The 21,433-nt window shown below is 36.9% G+C and overlaps 1 protein-coding gene across 2 annotated transcripts in view; it reads right to left on the reverse strand.

The window, feature by feature from the left end:
• Window positions 1–2,196: 2,196 nt before the first annotated feature.
• The window catches only part of LOC110446167 (nose resistant to fluoxetine protein 6-like), a 28,040-nt gene continuing 8,803 nt past the window's right edge, over window positions 2,197–21,433 (reverse strand). The window contains exons 8-15 of one of the 2 annotated variants that reach the window (XM_021491178.1): window positions 13,923–14,015; window positions 11,065–11,230; window positions 9,373–9,452; window positions 7,683–7,802; window positions 7,281–7,401; window positions 3,985–4,171; window positions 3,228–3,370; window positions 2,197–2,832 (exon numbers count right to left, since the gene is read on the reverse strand). In XM_021491178.1, the coding sequence (XP_021346853.1) occupies window positions 2,707–2,832; window positions 3,228–3,370; window positions 3,985–4,171; window positions 7,281–7,401; window positions 7,683–7,802; window positions 9,373–9,452; window positions 11,065–11,230; window positions 13,923–14,015 (1,036 nt within the window). In that variant the 3' untranslated portion in view covers window positions 2,197–2,706. Of the gene's footprint in view, window positions 2,833–3,227; window positions 3,371–3,984; window positions 4,172–7,280; window positions 7,411–7,682; window positions 7,803–9,372; window positions 9,453–11,064; window positions 11,231–13,922; window positions 14,016–21,433 lie in introns of both variants that reach the window. The other variant, XM_021491177.1, reaches the window with a different exon arrangement.

Consider the following 21,433-nt stretch of genomic DNA (forward strand, 5'->3'; position numbering starts at 1 on the left):
CATTGTACGAGAACACTTGGCTATGCTTGTTTGTATTTTCTATAGTGCACAGGTAAAATCTGATCAGCGTAAACAGAACTTAGAGGATCAGATCACTAAGGAACGCGATAGATCGATTCTTTGCAGCTGTTCATGACATCATCATATGACATGAGACGCGATAGATCTTGGAGATGCCCCTAATTAGCATTTGAATGATAAGTCACAGTGATTGACTCGCTAAAACGAACATTTTGTCATGATGTCTGGAAGGGGAAATTTGACTCCTATGACGGGATCTGTTCATATGTAAGTGTATATGTTGAAACTGCCATTCATTGGAGTTTTAGTTCCGGTCGACAAAAGTGTAACATATGGCAAGTAATTCTGTAATCCTTTCGTACGCATGCGTACCAATGAATATGTTCGGGCGGTCGCTACAATTTGATGATAAAAAAAATCGCACCTAGAAAACTGATTGAGTTTTTTATAACAACGATAAAAATTGATAACATCAATAGTAAAGGTACGATAAATTATTAACTAAGTAAAGTAACTGACGTCCTTATACACATATAGGTATGATTGTCAAAGTGAAAAATAACCTAAGCTATATATGTAGGAACCGTTTCATTCAGGAAAATAGAGAAAATGGGGAGTTAGATCAATTGACGAGCGGGATGGGGTGCGGAAATAACTAGGCTACTTACATCTTTTATCATTTACATAATCAGTTCATCATAGGTCTTTAGATTTCGAAAGAGCACATCCGCTGGAGAAGAAAAAAAACTGCCATGGTAATTGTCACTGATAATTCAATTCTGCAAAGTATCAGGCATGCACTTGGGCAAGTCTACAGTACCTGACTGTAGATGGGGATTCCCAGAGTACAAAATGACGTCAGAGAAACAATGGATAAATATAGGCAGTCAATCGGTGGTGTTGAATTTGCAGAAATAGTCCCGTTAATATTAGTATAATTACACCAATATGATGAATGAAAGCTGACATTTAATTTACATTGGTTTGGTTTACTATGCTGGGAAAAAATGCTGATGTTCCTGTTGCAGTAGAATGCAGATTATCCATTCTATTTAAAATACGAGTGCGTAGAAATCTATGTGATAATAACCAATGACATTTTAGACGCAAGTCATAAATAATAAGAAGTGTGTTACACAAATATTGTTAAAGAATGCGTCGTGTGAGACACATGGGCATCTTTAGCCTGGGGTATCGTTGATGCCGTTTTGCATGTGGATCCCTTAGAAGATGCCCAGTTGTGGTATAGGTGTGAAAAAGCGGCATAAGACCTATAACAATATGCCGTGGCCTGTTGAAAACGAAAAATTAACGATTATGTACTGAAATTCGAAATGATGCCCAGTGGGCATCTTTAGCCTGGGGTATCGTTGATGCCGTTTTGCATGTGGATACCTTAGAAGATGCCCAGTTGTGGTATAGGTGTGAAAAAGCGGCATAAGACCTATAACAATATGCCGTGGCCTGTTGAAAACGAAAAATTAACGATTATGTACTGAAATTCGAAATGATGCCCAGTGGGCATCTTTAGCCTGGGGTATCGTTGATGCCGTTTTGCATGTGGATACCTTAGAAGATGCCCAGTTGTGGTATAGGTGTGAAAAAGCGGCATAAGACCTATAACAATATGCCGTGGCCTGTTGAAAACGAAAAAAATAACGATTATGTACTGAAATTCGAAATGATACCCAGTGGGCATCTTTAGCCTGGGGTACCGTTGATGCCGTTTTGCATGTGGATACCTTAGAAGATGCCCAGATGTGGTATAGGTGTGAAAAAGCGGCACAAGAACTATTATGTTAAGTACATTTTAATATCAAACTAGCCCAATATTGGGCTAGCCCAATATTGAATAAGTAACCAACTTCACGCTGGTGTTATACCCAGTATACTCGTCTGATGTCCCAGACGTTCTTTCACACAGATGTTGCATAGTTATGGTAGTTTGTTATCAGTGTTTTGACTGGTAAAATAAGCAGATGCATTTTTATTTATTTTTCCCAGGGATAAAATGTCCCTTTTATAAAATATCTTGTTTTCAATATTTCACTTGAAAAAGTGTAATAAAAATGTAAACTCATTTTTACTTCACTTGAGCCCTAATGTTTGCTTCTGTACAGTATTAAACTAAAATCCCTATATACAGTTGTATATGTCACACACTTTTATTGGGTCATTTTATATATGTCATTATAGTAGTCCACGAACTGGTACATATTCATATACCACTCCCGTGTATGTCGACTTATAGAATTTCACACTCCATCGGGTTGAGATGGGGGAATCTCAACCCGAGAGGGAATATTTGCCAAAGGTGTTTTGCAATTTATGATTTGGCTCCGAGGGTTAAGATTTCACTATCTCACCCAAAGGAGGTGAATGATTCCCATTTCTCTTTTCCTGTTCACCCATTGTGTATCATATCCATAAAGAGCTGTTAATGTTACAGGCAAAATGCAGGGTTGACTTGACGTTGATGCAGGGTTGACGTGACGTGAGGTTTTGTTTTCCTTTTTTTTTATATTTTTTCTTTTCAATTAACTTACATGAGTATAACAGAGAGTCAATCACGAAGGAACCTTTATTTTAGATAAAGACCGAACAAATTGTTATTGTTACTGTTGTTGTCATCGACTAACAAACAATGACTTGATTTGGATGTTACATCTGGTTCCTTTATAACGGTTAATTCGTCTTTTTGTCCTTTCTGAGGATTGTCTTCTCCAGTGCCATCAATGGGGACTCGACCGCAAGGCAAAGGACAATTGCTACCATGTAGGACATTATCAAGTTTCCAAGGAAGATGTAAATCTGGTAAAAAATAAACGCTTCTTATAAAATCAGTCAAATAATGATTGCCTGATAACAACAGATAACACAATTATAAAGTACACAATACCGTTATATAGGAATTATATGTGAATGGCGAAATGAACACTAGGAGAAAATGTATTTTATTGGTAATGTGCGAATCTTTGACATGCCGAAAGTTTCCCGGTATCCAAGATACAGAATAAGGAATAGCACAGTATTATAAATACATTGTATACGTCAAACGATGATATTTCAAAAAAAAGGTAAAAACCTTACGTACATACAGTTAGCACCCGTAGGAAGCATCGTAAAAATATATCACCGTGTTCCCTTTTCAGTCTATCATCTATTCATCAAATAATCGTCTTGCTCTTACACGATTAAGTACTTACTACTTCGGCGTCGGTCCCATATACCCCTTGTCTCCGAGACATATAATAGGCATTGATGACCAGCGGATGAACGAGATAGACACAGTACGACAGACGGCCAAGTGGGACAAACGGACTCCAGGACAGCAAAGTGTTCACATATCCTGAAATATCGATTATTCTTCAGATTTTTCTTCTCAATAAGTAAAATAGTTAATATTTATTTCTTTTGCTCCTTTACTATATTAGCAATTACAACATTTTATTTCTTACTCTGCTTAATCGACGCAACACCTAAACTTCTCACTGCCATTTCTAGAACCATAAACACGGGGCTACAGTTAAAGAAAACTTACTACAAGACAAAAGCAAAAACGAAAAGAGAGGATAAAAATGTGTCTACAAAATGTTATTTAAACCCGAAATCGAAGAAACTGGGGTTAAATATGTACGAAGATAATAAGACCAGGCATTCCGTACGGTAAGCGCCTTTTGCTTCATATGTGAATGTCACATCTTGAAAATAAGAACCGGAGTAATGACAACGAAAAATAATCTGCATAAGCAAACAAAGTTAATCTTAAAACAATACAAGAAAATAGGATATTTCCAAATGAGATTATGGTAGCGACCATGAAAATTGTCCATAAGCGTCATCAGCCTGCATATTTTGAAACCCCGTGTCGTTATTTTCAACCACTTGCATGCGTATTCATTACGAAATAAGGTAAACATCATCCATATTTCAAATTTGGAAATTTTGCAATGAATGTTTTACCTCCGTTTCCTGTAACGCATGCAAACACAACCCAGCAGACGCATACTCCCCACAAGGTTCGATGGACAGCGTTGTAAAGGGCAGCAATTTCAACACTCATGGCGTTCCCGATCGATTCCTCATAAATACCAAACGTCACTATACAGGCCAGGGATGCCATACATACCCAGATGAAAAGGTTCAATGGCTAAAATAGAAATATAGTAATATTTCCTCTTCCTTGGGCTGATAATATACATGAACATATATCTTCATTATTTTCCTTTTTTCCTATAAATCATTCTTTTAGCTCGGATGGAAGCTCGAAGGAGAACGATACCAGTAACACTAAGCAGCTTCCAAGCGCTTTCAGAAATGTACACCTGTTCCGAGGATTATCAGGGTACGCATTTCCTTTAAAGAACCTCTAAAGAGGTGGAAGCGCTACTGGGCATTTCTCATAATTTCTTTGATTTTTCTTTTCAACAAATACACCATCATTAGGACTGCTATTGTAGATATATATATACTAACTTTGAATGAATGAGCAGTGAAAGCTGGCAAAATACAAATTCCACTCAACACATTTAAAATTGTATTACTTGCTCTGAGGTAAATGTTATGGTTTTTTCACAACTGATCATTCTGCTTTCTTTAGCTTCTAACATATTTTAGTTAATATATTACCAAATATTAATCTTTACATATATCTAGTCAGGTATCTAATATTGATTATATTTTCTCCTTTATCAATTCCACTATCTGTCCTTAATTTTTCACAGCAGTTGTTTATGATGTTATCGTTGTTTATCTATATATACCTCCTGCATTCGTTTTGACAACATATTCAATATGACGTGACTATATACTGCTGATGCTGACACAAAGGTACGGATTTGTATGTTTACTCACTAAGAATTGTGTAATATATATAAACAGATCGTAAAGATTAGATGACACACATCTTTCCTAAATCCTCATTGGTTGGATTATTATCACCTGGAGGTCGGTGATTTGTGATATTGACTCGGTGTTACTATTTTAAGAAACAGCAGGTCAATATTAACTTTATGGCGTCATGTCAATTGTAACGTCACAATATTCTCTGACATTCATGATTTGATTGAATTTAATGATAGATTTCTGATACAGGATTTCGTATCCTATACACCAGACTCAAATTGTTATAAATAAAAGAGATTTGTTATAGCACATACAAGTACTATATTTTCTGGCAAGTTATTCAAAACATTTGCAGTTCTTGATAAAAACAACTTTTCCTCTTCATTGTTTTACACTGCTGGAGTATAATTTCAAAGAATTTCCTCGGTTTGATTGACGACAAATGTAGCTCTCTCTGCCGTACAATTTGCATACGCTCTCCCTAATTCAAGTATTAAAACTCGGTAAATATCACTTTCAAATGTTTACCTGACCAAAAGTCAGTCATCGTTAAAAAAAACATATATTTGTATTTATTTCCGATTTGAGGTGTTGCAATATTGGCAATCGATCTAACATAGATTGCAGTAACGTAAAAGTAAATATAAAAATGATATGTTCTATGATAATAAAACGGGCTTTGTTGCTTAAACATCAAATATAGGCTAATTAATAAGGCGTTTTCAGTCACTTGCGTAGACTTTGGTATTTACACTACAAGTACTTTGTACAAATACAGTTGTTTATCAGGGGACATAACTCACATTCTGTGTTCTCAGCTGCATTCATAATTATATCTATTGAGTAAATTGTGCGCCTGAAGATGATACATCTGGTTTACTAGTGATGATAAAAAGTTAACTGTGACGTAATGATATTAAAGAGACATTTCATTGTTGGACCTAATCCGATATTATATTTACCATGCTATTAGGACTTGTTGTTTGTTAACTGTGACGTAATGATATTAAAGAGACATTTCATTGTTGGACCTAATCCGATATTATATTTACCATGCTATTAGGACTTGTTGTTTGTTAACTGTCCTGTATTTTCGGGAATAAATATATACATACATATAGGTCAGGGGTCAATGAAGTAATATAGACGGTAAAATCTCATATAACACTGGATCCTAATGGAAGTATGTCCGTAGGATACGAATTACTTAAAATAGTATATGGGGCAAAGAAGTAATTCCAACAGTGTGGACAAGTTTAGGTTGTCAAATTTTCGAAGCGATCCGCTCCTTTATCAAGACACAGTGAAACAGAACAGTTACATGTACATATACATCATATTACAAGAAGATAGAACTGATATGGGAATCTGGCCCGGTAAATGTTAAAAATCTCAATTTCCTACGGAATGCCTTCATTAGTATCTTAGCCATTTCATCTACTTATTCCACCTGCACTCACTTATTTGATAATTACATGCATTATTCCTGCAAACCGAAAGAGGCGACACAGTGTGGACCCCCGGCTGTGACTGTTAAATCAACTGCAGAATTGAGAGGCGACTAATGAGGGCATTCCGTAGGAAATTGAGATTTTTCACATTTACCGGGCCAGATTCCCATATGCACATGTTCCACGTTTTTGACATCTCTTCCCTTTTTCTGGTGCTTATCTCTCGTTGACTCACTTTATGTGATAGTGCATCTTGCGCAAGAATAGGTCCTCTACATCAGCGTTCCTTGTCCGCGATGCTCTCAGCTTAATTGCTGCTTTCTTTAGCCGAGGGGACTATTGGTTTTATATAATAGCTATATTTTCAATTATAGTATATCAGTTCTATCTTCTTGTAATATGATGTATATGTACATGTAACTGTTCTGTTTCACTGTGTCTTGATAAAGGAGCGGATCGCTCCGAAAAATTGACAATCTAAACTTGACCACACTGTTGGAATTACTTCTTTGCCCCATATACACATAAGTCACCTATATGTGAGAATATATACACCGATCTAAAATCACTGTCCCACTGTATTGTTGCGTAGGTTCAATAACTAGCCCTTGACTTTCTCTTTGCTATAGCAGTAGCACAATCAAGCCAGACGACTATTTGGTAGCTCAATCGGTAAAAAAGAATATAATTGATTTATTACATCCAGAACACCGTTTTGGGTAACTTATATTTAAAACATATTTTAATAAAAGTCACGCAAGATCTGACTTTCTTTTTCAGAAATGGTTTATCACAGCTATAATCATGCAGGAAAAAAGTTGCCAATACTTAGTTACAGCTTTTGGCAATGATACGAGATATTGAAGACACCTACCGAACTATATAGGATATTCAACAGTAAATCATTGCATAGGCTTTACTTGCATTAAAAAATCATCTCGTGGTACATAGAGATACACTCACCATTTTTATTTTGTATTTGCCTCCAGTTCTGTAGAGGATAAAGCCCGTTACGATGCCGACGATGTAGGGCCCCATGCGACAGTAGGGTTTTGTGTAGTAATTATCCATATATTCTTCCCATCTGAAATAACTAAATAAGCGAATGATATTCTCACCTTCTCGGTGTCTTTGATGATAATCTATTTGTTTCCATCAACTTTCATACACCATAGCTGATTTGATGTGAATGGTTTTCTTTTTCTTTTTTTTATTTCCTTTCAATGTTTTTTTTTATTTGTGATAATATGAACAGCAAACGCCTACCGATGAAATGGATTATCGCGGAAATAGTGTCTAGGTATTTAACGATACAAAATGGTTCAGCTTCTTTCGACAGTTCATGTTACATGTAGAAGGACGTACCTGCTTTTCGAATTTGAGTAAGCCACAGCTGGAAGCTTATAATATACGGAAATACCAGCAGAAGCTGCTGTTACTCCGAGCAAACATATCGCGCATATGGCTCCTCCAATTTTTTTCCAGCTGAAAAATAACAATATAACCATGAAATAAACAAATACATGATACTGTGTAAGGCATTTCGTCGCATATATCAATATTCGTTCAATGATAAAAACTAAAGGATTTATTATCGTTCTGTTCGGTAATGTTGCTCATGTATTGTCTGATTAAGAGTTTACTATAAAAAAAATCAAGTAAATGATTGTGTGTACAAACATGTTATCAAATCAAGGTATTGTTGATATGTTTAATCATTCTATTGATTATATGTACAATAATGTGTTAGATTGAATGTCCAATCATGTGTTTGATTGTATGTACAATCATGTGTTTGATTGTATGTACAATCATGTGTTTGATTGTATGTACAATCATGTGTTTGATTGTATGTACAATCATGTTATTATAAGTATGTTAAATCATGTTATTATTTTTTTCATATTATTCCCGACAAGTGATTGGCTATAAGTGAATCACGTGTCCACCGATAAAAACCGATATTGACTAGTTGCGCGTGAGTTTTGATGAATGACTGGGTGTTTCTAAAAATAGAATTATGACGTGTCTCCAAACGAACGCATCGTACCGCTTCCGTAGCTTTTTGTTGTGTGTTTTTTTCAGATTGCTAACATTACTGTTTTGAAAATAATAAAACAATTGTGGCCTTTGACCTCGGTCGATACTTGGATTTATCGACCTCTGCGAAAGGCTATAATTGAATATTATTAAATATATGTTAAATCAGGTCATTATGAGTATGTTAAAACATAAATAGTTTAATAAATAGTGTATGTAAAATGTTATTATTTTTTGTATGAACACACATGTTATTATAAATATGTTAAATAACGTTGTTAATTTATGTAAAACCCTAATAACGACTGTATAGATATTCATATTATTGATTACATGTACAATTGTGTCCTAATTGTATGAAGAGTTATGTTATAAACTTTGTATAGAAACCTAAATGACATCGTGATGAACCATGACATAATTACATAAACATGTAAGGCGGTATCATAGTGGATATTTGTAAGGAATGTGACTGGATTTGACCCCATTCAGCAATAATCTATATAGAGGTTCTCCACGGAATGATGGTTGGTTATCATGTTTATCTCACTCTCATTAGTTAATGACACGAGGTGTTCGATCGGGAAAACAATTGTCATGAACGATGACATAACAATGGAAAATTACGTTGCAAAGTATGGTAACTTAACATAATAATAAGAAGTTTCTAAATATTTTCTTCAGGTTGGTAAGTATAGATTATGAGAAGTTTACACAACCAATACAATTTTCTATGTGACGTTTCGATGACTAGTACGATATTTACACTGTCACCTTCATCAGACAAATGACCGCTGAAGCGTATGCACACAAAGGTGTAAATGTGTACGAGGTGGATTTGTTATATTATGAATATATAAAAGAAAATACAAAATAAAAACCTTTTTTGCCAGATGACTTGATTTGCATCAATGTATTACTATGGTTTATAACCCTTTTGTGTGCATAAAGCCATATCAGACAAATTCAAATGTGAAATTATATTTACAAGGTGGCAAGTTCGATCAACACTTACAAGTAAAGTGGGACCAGTAGAAGAGGACTAACGACGTAGAACTGCATATCATTTGCCAGATACCAGGTCCAGTCAAGACACTGTTGATACATAAAATATTATAATGTTATGTAATGTTATGCTCAATTTTCATTTACCGTGATCGGGTTAACACTAGTACTCGTTCGTGACAATGACATGTCAACTCTCGATTTTAATACTTCACTTGTAAAGGTGTAATCACACGTACTTCATAAATGAAGATTATGATACAAAGATATAAACTGACTCACGGGAAGAACCTACACGAGACCAGCCGTCTTCAAGAAGGTCATATGGGAAGCGCATGGAATGCAGACTGATGTGTTTTGTGTATCAACTTCACATGTACATATCACGTTCTTACACCTGCTCACAAGCTCGATATCGTTACGATCGTTGCTGTCAAGCAAGATACGCTCTGTCGGGTAAATCATTTTTTGCTAATTTTTTTGTAAAATATCAAAATCCTTATGAAAATGCATATGTGAGTGCATGTGAGAACGGCATGGCGTGCGAAAGCCTCTGGTTACATATGCACCTAACTGCAAGATATACCATGCGCTAGCGGTCTGTGGAATAATGTCCCAAGAGAACATGGATGAGAGTAATTGGGTTCCATAAAAGAACAATATAGTTACAATTTCGATATCATAAATTTAATTTATTTCTAAGATTTTTTATATTTATAAAAAGAGATAACTGTCATTATGTAATTTTGATCCCTCTGCAAAAAGTTCCGATTTTTTTCTAGGAAGAAAACTCTCATCAGGATCAAAGTTATTGTAAAATGTAAAATAAATAAATTATAAAGGCATTGTGAATATTATGTTGAAGTTTTCACTCTTTTTGTATGAAACTATGTGTCCTGTTCGCCTTTTTGCTTATAGGTGAAAAAACTCATTTTTATCAACAACAAAAAAATCAAAAATACACTTTGAGTAACGTGTTTTATATGTTTTGTGGTAATACAATATTTGCTTAATAAGCATTGTTTCTTTCCATCTTTTAATTGTTGTTATTGTTCCGAACAATGTCACATGCCAAAAAAAGGAAATTATTAGAAGTGACGAAAACTCATTTTTTTGTAAAAAAAAATCTCCGAAAACAACCGCCAGTCTATTGGAATGCTTAGATTTTCAAAAAATCACAATACATAGTGGCATAACCATTATGTGAAAGTTTCAACGAATTCTGCTGGTTAATTGGGAAAGGGTAGAGCCTTCTTAGATATTAAGATTTTGAGTGGTCGGGATAAATCAGAGTTCGAGGAACACGTAGTATTCGAACAGTGACAGTTCGAGTAATCCGATGTTAATATTAAATTAATATAAAAGAACACGATCGGGACCAATTCAACTATTCGGGGAACATGGGGTATTCGAGTTATGCGAGTTCGAGTTAGTGGGGTTTCACTATATATACAAAATGTAATATATCTTTTACAGATGCCTATATCGATCAGGCCACTATTGCTGATTTCTAAAAATTAAACAACGGAAGGTATAAAATAAGGGTTACGGAATTTACGGCATAGAAAATAATGTGTTTCTATTTCGTTCAACTTAAAATACATCAACGCATTAAAACTTATTTGATATTACTCCATGAAAAACATAAGTTTTGATAATTTCTTTTGTCATTAGCTATCAATGCTACATGAACATAACTTACCGCTTCCCCATTTTTAAAAATATTGTTCACATATAAAAGATTAGTCCACCATTTTGTTTCACAGAATTGACCGTCGACTGGCTTCGGTACCCTATAGGGGATGTCGCTAACGTAATGAAATAATGCAGCATTCAGCATCAACACTATCATGTACGTTGGTGTCAATCTAAAAAGAGAACCACATGTATGACAATTATTAAAAACGAAACGAAATCTTCCATTCACATGTTTCAATAACGAAGGCACAAAATACTCGATTCAAACGGTTTAATACTGTTAAAGTTTGTCTGTAAGTTAAATACGTACAATGAAACATTACATTATGTCCCTCTCTTAATGTTATCTCCCTTGCCGATGAAATATTTTAACGTTTTATTTTAAGCCATTTTCGTTAAGCTTCCCCATTATAATATTGCCACGCACATCTATATGTATGATGTTTAACTCTAACAGGAACTTGTTTCGACGTTTAATAGTTTAATAGTAAACTGTCCTGACGACTTCAATCGGGAAGGTAGAAAGAAATATATGGATTATGAAATAATATATACTTGTCATAAAATAATGTAATCGTATTGAAATAATATATAAGGAGAATACAATTAAAATTTTCTTCGGGTTCATTACAAATGCTAATGTTTGTGTTAGTGTTATTTGTAATTTAGCCTTTTATATTTGTGTAAAAAACAACAAAGGCCAAAATGAGGACGCCATTGTGAGAATGTTCTTGGTTGACAAAATATTTTGTGAGTTAGGTGGCAAGATTTGCAAGTAGACTATAGCCATTCCCATGGAACCAATCGTTGGTCCTTTTCTGGCCGAATTGTTTCTGTTTTTATATAAAGCTGAATTTGTTGATGAGGTGTTGTCTTTGAATAACAAGACACCCATTGACTATATCGGTGTTATATACCTCTAGGACGTGTAATGTAATTTTTACCTACAACCTGAACAACAGGTTCTACTAAGCTTGACGAAAAGTGGCACACTTTGGACCTTCCCTTTCTTGATAACAACATGCCTGCTTCCCCTACCTATGGTGTTGGCACGTCGCAGTTTACTCTGTACCGAAGTTCAAAGGTTTCCATATAACTTTTACCTCGGATCATATTTTCCCCTAGTTTTATCGACTTTGGGTTCGCATTATCGTTTTGTTGGCAATTTGGTATTCTTTTGTTGCTTTATTTTTTTTTAATTTACACGTAAAGGTAGAAGTCTTGATAAAGGCTGCCCTCCCATGCAGTCGGGGTGAATTTTTACATTTGGATTTCGTTTGTATCAATTAGCATTAGCTATGTTTAACAGTATGATGAATGACATCAGTATTGGTATTTATGAAGATAAGATGAACTCATATTCTCTCATTTCCCTGTGAGTAAGATAGAGCTGTCCAGGGTAAGAAAGGGATGTAAGAATGTTTTTCTCTCATTTCCCTGTGTGTAATATAGAGCTGTCCAGGGTAAGAAAGGGGTGTAGGAATCTTTTTCTCTCATTTCCCTGTGTGTAAGATAGAGCTGTCCAGGGTAAGAAAGGGGTGTAGGAAAAGGTGACGTGATGAAATTAAAACCTGTTACGATATATTTAATTACAGTACACGTTAGAAAGATGTGATTATTTTTTTCTGCGCAAACATCGTTTGCAAATATGAGATATGCTAAATATGGCTGGCTGATTCGTTTTCGTCTAAAAAGCTCGGAGGGAAAAATGATATTTTCAAAATAGTGGCCATTCCAAACGCATTTTCAAGGTTTCTTAGCTTATTCTGGTAGTTGGAATGAGAGAAATGTACTATTTCATGCCCACGGTTGTAGGATAGGGAAATTCCATCCTCGGGACTTTCACACTTGGCAAAACTCCCGGCAAAGTCTCGCCTTTTACCTTTCGGGAATTTTCCTATCCAACACCCCTGGGCATGAAAGAGTCTTACATACTTTAGTCTTACTTTCCCTGTCCAACATTAGTCGCGCCTTACCATAACTTTAAATGAGTTACATTAAGTCTATTATTTCGACAAATCTGCAGGGAACGTTTATCATGTCCTGTGAAGTGAGACTGTGGTGTATTTTGTCCTGTGAAGTGACACTGTGGTATACTTTGTCCTGTGAATGAACGCTGTGGTATATCTTGTCCTGTGAAGTGACACTGTGGTATATTTTGTCCTGTGAAGTGACAGTGTGGTATATTTTGTCCTGTGAAGTGACACTGTGGTATATTTTTTCCTGTGAAGTGACATTGTGGTATGTTTTGTCCTGTGAATGGACGCTGTGGTATATTTATATTTTTTTCCTGTGAAGTGACACTGTGGTATATTTTGTCCTGAGAATTGACACTTTGGTATATTCTTCGGGGTATATTATGTGCCGGGTTCCACGCTATGGTATATTTTGTCCTGTGCTTTATTGGTGTGATATATTTTATTTTGTGAATATAAGTTATTTTGTATATTTTGTCCTCTTCATTGACATCATAGTATTTGTTTCCAGTGTTCTGACGCTGTGGTATATTTTATCATTCATACTGAGACTGTCGTCTATTTTACTTCATTGTTATGACGCTGTGGTATTTTTTGTCCTGTGCTGAAACGTTGTGGTATATTTTGTCGTTTGTATAGACGTTCTTGTTAATTGCTTCTATCTTTTGACACCATGATATTCTATTCATGTGTTTTGACGGTATATTTTGTTCTGTCTATTTCCACTATGGTTTGTTTTGTCAATTGCATAAGTTTAGATGATATGATACATTTTGTGCTGTGTATAAATGTGTGGTATAATTTCCAGTGTTTCGGTATACATGTATATTTCGGTATCATCTGTCTAACGTTTTCGTAATTTTGTAATATAAAGTGAGGAACTTACCTCAAAAACCTATGGAAGTAGAACATGAACCAGTTAATACGACCCTTCTCTCTTTTCATCTCCTTCATGAACAAGTAGGATACTAGGACACCACTGCCAAATAGAAAAAAAACATCCGTTTTCAATAATCGACTACTGTAAATAAAACATGAAATAAATTTATTACACAAACGTGTATGATATAGGTAGACTTACAGTTTTAAAATAAAAAAAATTATTCTCTGTTATGATATTGTTCCAATAACAATTACAGATACTTGCTACACGCCAGTCTTGCATACTAAATGATATTGTTTCTTTAAATGTCATTGACACAATAGATGATGGTAAGACAGCGTTCAACGTCATTTACACAATAGATTATGGCAATACAGCGTTCAAATGTCATTTACAAAATAGATTATGGTAAGACAGCGTTCAACATCATTTACACAATAGATTATGGTAATACAGCGTTCAAATGTCATTGACACAATAGATGATGGTAATACAGAGTTCAAATGTCATTTACAAAATAGAGTATGGTAAGACAGAGTTCAAATGTCATTCACACACTAGATTATGGTAAGACAGAGTTCAAATGTCATTTACAAAATAGATTATGGTAAGCCAGCGTTCAAATGTCATTGACACAATGGATTATGGTAAGCCAGCGTTCAAATGTCATGACACAATAGATTATGGGAAGACAGAGGTCAAATGTCATTCACACACTAGATTATAGTAAGCCAGTGTTCAAATGTCATTGCCACAATAGATTATGGGAAGACAGAGGTCAAATGTCATTCACACACTAGATTATGGTAAGACAGAGTTCAAATATCATTTACAAAATAGATTATGGTAAGCCAGTGTTCAAATGTCATTGACACAATAGATTATGGTAAGACAGAGTTCAAATGTCATTGACACAATAGATTATGGTAAGACAGAGTTCAAATGTCATTTACAAAATAGATTATGGTAATACAGCGTTCAAATGTCATTGACACAATAGATTATGGTAAGACAGAGTTCAAATGTCATTCACACACTAGATTATGGTAAGCCAGCGTTCAAATGTCATTGACACAATACATTATGGTAAGACAGCGTTCAAATGTAGCCCTGATTTGCGTTCATACCTGCATGAAAATTTAAAAACAACGATCAATCCCTATATAAACAAAAATAAATGTGCCAAATGCATCCAGCAATTTATGCCAACCGCTCACATTAAACTGGCAATCGGTTAGTCAGTTGTTGTGTTAATCTTTATTGTTTAACATTAAGTAGGTAACAACAACTACCCTTTAATGACTTATGTATGCCTCCCCCACTTGGTTGGGTGAATGGGCAACACAAAACCAAACGTGTAGTATTGCCAGGAGAGACGCTCATAAAAGACAAGGGTTGGGAGGAGGTGGACCTAGCAGGGGTGAATTTCCAAGTAAGTTTTAGTATTTTCACTGTCTTTAAGTGGAAATCTGTACCTGCTGAAAGTCAATTACAAGATGAATGTCCTTGTTACCGGCATATGCTACCGGGATAGTGTTTGTATGTCTAGTGTATGTATATGAGGCTGTTTGATTACTGGGATAGTGTTTTATGTCTAGTGTATGTATACGAAGATGTTTGATGACTGGGGTAGTGTTTGTATGTCTAGTTTATGTACACGAGGCTGTTTGTCTACTCGGACAGTGTTTGTAGTGTTTGTATGTCTAGTGGGTGTACACGAGGCTGTTTGAATACTGGGATAGTGTTTGTATGTTTAGTGTGTGTACACGAGGCGGTTTGACTACTCGGATAGTGGTTGTATGTCTAGTGTATGTGTTTGTATGTCTAGTGTTTGTGCACGAGTCTGTTTGACTACTCGGATAGGGTTTGTATGTCTAGAGCGTGTACACGAGGCTGTTTGACTTCTCGGATAGTGTGTGTATGTCTAGAGTATGTACTACTGGGATAGTGTTTGTATGTCTAGTGTGTGTACACGAGGCTGTTTGACTACTCGGATAGTGTGTGTATGTCTAGTGTATGTACACGTGGCTGTTTGACTATCAGGATAGTGTTTGTATGTTTAGTGTATGTACACGAGGCTGTGTGACTACTCGGATAGTGTTTGTATGTCTAGTGTATATGCACAATGCTGTTTGACTATTGGGATAGTGTTTGTATGTCTAGTGTGTGTACACGAGACTGTTTGATGACTGGGATAGTGTTCGTATGTCTAGTGTATATACACGAGGCTGTGTGACTATTGGGATAGTGTTTGTATGTCTAGTGTTTGTACTCGAGACTGTTTGATGACTGGGATAGTGTTTGTATGTCTAGTGTATATGCACAAGGCTGTTTGACTATTGGGATAGTGTTTGTGTGTCTAGTGTATGTATACGAGGCTGTGTGACTACTCGGATAGTGTTTGTATGTCTAGTGTATTTACACGAGGCTGTTTGAATACTGGGATAGTGTTTGTATCTCTAGTGTATGTACCCGAGGTTGAGTGACTACTCGGGTAGTGTTTGTATGTCTATTGTATGTACACGAGGCTGTTTGACTACTCGGATCGTGTGTGTATGTCTAGTGTGTGTACACGAGGCTGTTTGACTATCGGGGTAGTGTGTGTATGTCTAGTGTATGTACACGAGGCTGTTTGACTATCGGGATAGTGTGTGTATGTCTAGTGTATGTACACGAGGCTGTTTGAATACTGGGATAGTGTTTGTATCTCTAGTGTATGTACACGAGGTTGTGTGACTACTCGGGTAGTGTTTGTATGTCTAGTGTATGTAAACGAGGCTGTTTGACTACTGGGATAGTGTTTGTATGTCTAGTGTATATACAAGAGGCTGTGTGACTACTGGGATAGTGTTTGTATGTCTAGTGTTTGTACTCGAGACTGTTTGATGACTGGGATAGTGTTTGTATGTCTAGTGTATATACACGAGGCTGTGTGACTACTGGGATAGTGTTTGTATGTTAAGTGTATGTACACGAGGCTGTGTGACTACCTGGATAGTGTTTGTATGTCTAGTGTATGTACACGAGGCTGTTTGAATACTGGGATAGTGTTTGTATGTCTAGTGTATGTACACGAGGCTCTTTGACTACTCGGATAGTGCTTGAATGTCTAGTTTATGTACACGAGGCTGTTTGACCACTAGGATAGTGTTTGTATGTCTAGTGTATGTACACGAGGCTGTTTGAATACTGGGATAGTGTTTGTATGTCTAGTGTATTTACACGAGGCTCTTTGACTACTCGGATAGTGCTTGAATGTCTAGATGTTTGATGACTGGGATAGTGTTTGTATGTCTAGTGTATATACACGAGGCTGTGTGACTACTGGGATAGTGTTTGTATGTCTAGTGTATGTACACGCGGCTGTTTGACTATCAGGATAGTGTTTGTATGTCTAGTGTGTGTACACGAGGCTGTGTGACTACTGGGATAGTGTTTGTATGTTAAGTGTATGTACACGAGGCTGTGTGACTACCTGGGTAGTGTTTGTATGTCTAGTGTATGTACACGAGGCTGTGTGACTACTCGGATAGTGTTTGTATGTCTAGTGTATGTACACGCGGCTGTTTGACTATCAGGATAGTGTTTGTATGTCTAGTGTATGTACACGCGGCTGTTTGACTATCAGGATAGTGTTTGTATGTCTAGTGTGTGTACACGAGACTGTTTGTCTACTCGGATAGTGTTTGTATGTCTAGTGGATGTACACGAGGCTGTTTGACTATCGGGATAGTTTTTGTATGTCTAGTGTATGTACACGAGGCTGTTTATTGGGATAGTGTTTGTATGTCTAGTGTGTGTACACGAGGCTGTGTGACTATACTCGGATAGTGTTTGTATGTCTAGTGTATGTACACGAGGCTGTTTGCCTACTCGGACAGTGTTTGTATGTCTAGTGTATGTACACGAGACTGTTTGACTACTCACACAGTGTTTGTATGTCTAGTGTGTGTACAAGACTGGTTGACTACTCAGACAGTGTTTGTATGTCTAGTGTGTGTTCACGAGACTGTTTGACTACTCAGACAGTGTTTGTATGTCTAGTGTGTGTACACGAGGCTGTTTGACTACTCGGATAGTGTTTGTATGTCTAGTGTATGTACACGAGACTATTTGCCTACTCGGATAGTGTTTGTATGTCTAGTGTGTGTACACGAGGCTGTGTGACTACTGGGATAGTGTTTGTATGTCTAGTGTAAGTACACGAGACTGTTTGACTACTCAGACAGTGTTTGTATGTCTAGTGTGTGTTCACGAGACTGTTTGACTACTCAGACAGTGTTTGTATGTCTAGTGTATGTGTTTGTATGTCTAGTGTATGAACACGAGGCTGTTTGACTACTGGGATAGTGTTTGTATGTGCAGTGTATGTACACGAGGCTGTGTGACTACTCGGATAGTGTTTGTATGTCTAGGGTATGTACACGAGGCTGTTTGTATACTCGGATAGTGTTTGTATGTTTAGTGTATGTACACGAGACTGTTTGCCTACTCGGATAGTGTTTGGATGTTTAGTGTATGTACACGAGGCTGTTTGTATACTCGGATAGTGTTTGTATGTTTAGTGTATGTACACGAGGCTGTTTTTCTATTCGGATAGTGTTTGTATGTCTAGTGTATGTACACGATGCTGTTTGACTACTGGAATAGTGTTTGTATGTCTAGTGTATGTACACGAGGCTGTTTGACTACTCAGACAATGGTCGTATGTCTAGTGTGTGTACACGAGGCTGTTTTTCTATTCGGATAGTGTTTGTATGTCTAGTGTGTGTACACGGGGTTGTTTGACAACTGGAATAGTGTTTGTATGTCTAGTGTATGTACACGAGGCTGTTTTTCTATTCGGATAGTGTTTGTATGTCTAGTGTATGTACACGCGTGTGTGTACACGAGGCTGTTTGACTATCGGGATAGTGTGTGTATGTCTAGTGTGTGTACACGAGGCTGTTTTTCTATTCGGATAGTGTTTTTATGTCTAGTGTGTGTACACGAGGCTGTGTGAGGGATAGTGTTTGTATGTCTAGTGTATGTACACGATGCTGTTTTTCTATTCGGATAGTGTTTGTATGTCTAGTGTGTGTACATGGGGTTGTTTGACAACTGGAATAGTGTTTGTATGTCTAGTGTGTGTACACGCCCCTGTGTGACTACTGGGATAGTGTTTGTATGTCTACTACCTGGATAGTGTTTGTATGTCTAGTGTATGTACACGAGGTTGTTTTTCTATTCGGATAGTGTTTGTATGTCTAGTGTGTGTACACGGGGTTGTTTGACAACTGGAATAGTGTTTGTATGCCTAGTGTATGTACACGAGGCTGTTTTTCTATTCGGATAGTGTTTTTATGTCTAGTGTGTGTACACGGGGTTGTTTGACACCTGGAATAGTGTTTGTATGTCTAGTGTATGTATACGAGGCTGTTTTTCTATTCGGATAGTGTTTTTATGTCTAGTGTGTGTACACGAGGCTGTGTGACTACTGGGATAGTGTGTGTATGTCTAGTGTGTGTTCACGAGACTGTTTGAATACATGTTTTTTAACGAATATGTGTTGAAAGCATGACATGGGTAGAGGACAGGCTTGTGTGAAATATATTATCCTACACTGGGAATTGTGGTTTCGGTTTGCATTATACAATAGGAGGGATAATTCGGTCTTGTGGTTACATTCTACAACGAGGACTGATTTGGGGTATAAAATTTCGTCACTTAGTTATTTGATGTTTTGACAATATTTGTAGTATATCTATCAAAATGCATAGTTGCCTACTTTGATGATTAAAATCTCATTTCAACACAGCAATGTGCGATTTGTTCATTTCTATAAACTGTTAAGGTGCCATGAAAATAACTCAACCAGCAAATTACCATAATACTGCACTCATCTGTGTTTCCTGTCACGAAAATATCTCAGCATCTCATCATAGACTCACAGATAAGGGTTTATTAGCTCACCGGGTCCAAAGGACCAAGGTGAGCTTATGCCATACCGCGGCGTCCGTCGTCCCTCCGTCCGTCGTCCGTCCGTCGTCCGTCGGTCAACAATTTCTTTAAACGACTTCTTCTTCTTAACCACTTATTGGAATTTAACTAAATTTGACGAGAAGCATCCCTAGGTGGTGGGGATTCAAAATTGTACAAATGATGGGGCTGACCCCCCAGGGGGCTGAGGGGCGGGGCAAAAGGGCCAATTTGGCTATATTGCTTTTAGTGACATCTTCTCTGGAACTAAGAGATGGATATCAACCATATTTAACTGGAAGCATCCCTAGGTGTTGTGGATTCAAAATTGTACAAATGGTTGGGCTGACCCCCAAGGGGCTGAGGGGCGGGGCCAAAAGTGGGCATTTTGACTATATTGCTACAAACAACTTCTTCTGTAGAACTGTGCACTGGATATCAATCATATTTAATCAAAAGCATTCATAGGAGGTAGGGATTCAAAATAGTACAAATGGTGGGGCTGACCCCCGTGGGGGTAGAGGGGCGGGGCCAAAAAGGGTTATTTAGCTATATTGCTTTAAGCAACTTCTTCTCTGGAACTAAGAGATAGATATCAACCATATTTGACTGGAAGCATCCCTAGGTGGTGGGAATTCAAAATTGTACAAATGGTGGGGCTGACCCCCAAGGGGGCTGAGGGCTGAGGGCTGGGCCAAAAGGAGGCAATTTGGCTATATTGCTATAAACGACTTCTTCCGTAAAACTATACCATGGATATTGATCATATTTGGTCGGAAGCATTCATAGGAGGCAGGGATTCAAAATTGTACAAATGGTGGGGCTGACCCCCCGGGCTAAGGGGTGGGGCCAAAATATTTTTTTACTTGGAAATGGTTGAGATCCCCACCATATAACCATATGTACAATTGCATAAAAAATCAAATACAGATATGCTACAAGGACTGGCCTTGAGGTCTGGCATATTCCCTTAGATTTCATTTGGAGAATATTTTGCCATGATTGCTTTGATATCCAGGTGAGCGATACAGGCCCTCTGGGCCTCTTGTTATAATTATGTGCACGTGTTGTATATATCTTTAACAAGAAAATATTAACATTCCATAATGTAACGGTTTTCATGTATGTTAACAATTTTTTTCTCTCAACGTTCTTACAGTTTGTGTATTTATGGTCATTCTCACACGTATTTCCCTAAATTTGTTGTTTGTATTGGGTTAACGTTATCCCAGCGGCCAATGTCATGTAAAGACGGTACGTAAGAAAGATACGACGAAAAGGAAGAGTGGGCAAATTTGAACGAGAAGATACATATCCCGCGTGCTTCAACGTAGCTGTTGATCATTTTCTATTTCTTCAATACTCCCTGAACCTTCAGGGGGCCCAACATTAGTCTCCAAATTAGGAAATACTGCAGTGGCAGCCAGCAGGCACATTCCCAACCAGAATGTGTAGCGTCACGTTTGATTCAATTACAAATTAGTATAGACAACAAATCTAAACGACTTTTTTTGTGAAAAGAATTCCACGCTATGAAAAGCACATGAGCCTAAAAG

This window comes from Mizuhopecten yessoensis, unplaced genomic scaffold (genome assembly GCF_002113885.1).
Source record: "Mizuhopecten yessoensis strain PY_sf001 unplaced genomic scaffold, ASM211388v2 scaffold2599, whole genome shotgun sequence".
Lineage (NCBI taxonomy): Eukaryota > Metazoa > Mollusca > Bivalvia > Pectinida > Pectinidae > Mizuhopecten > Mizuhopecten yessoensis.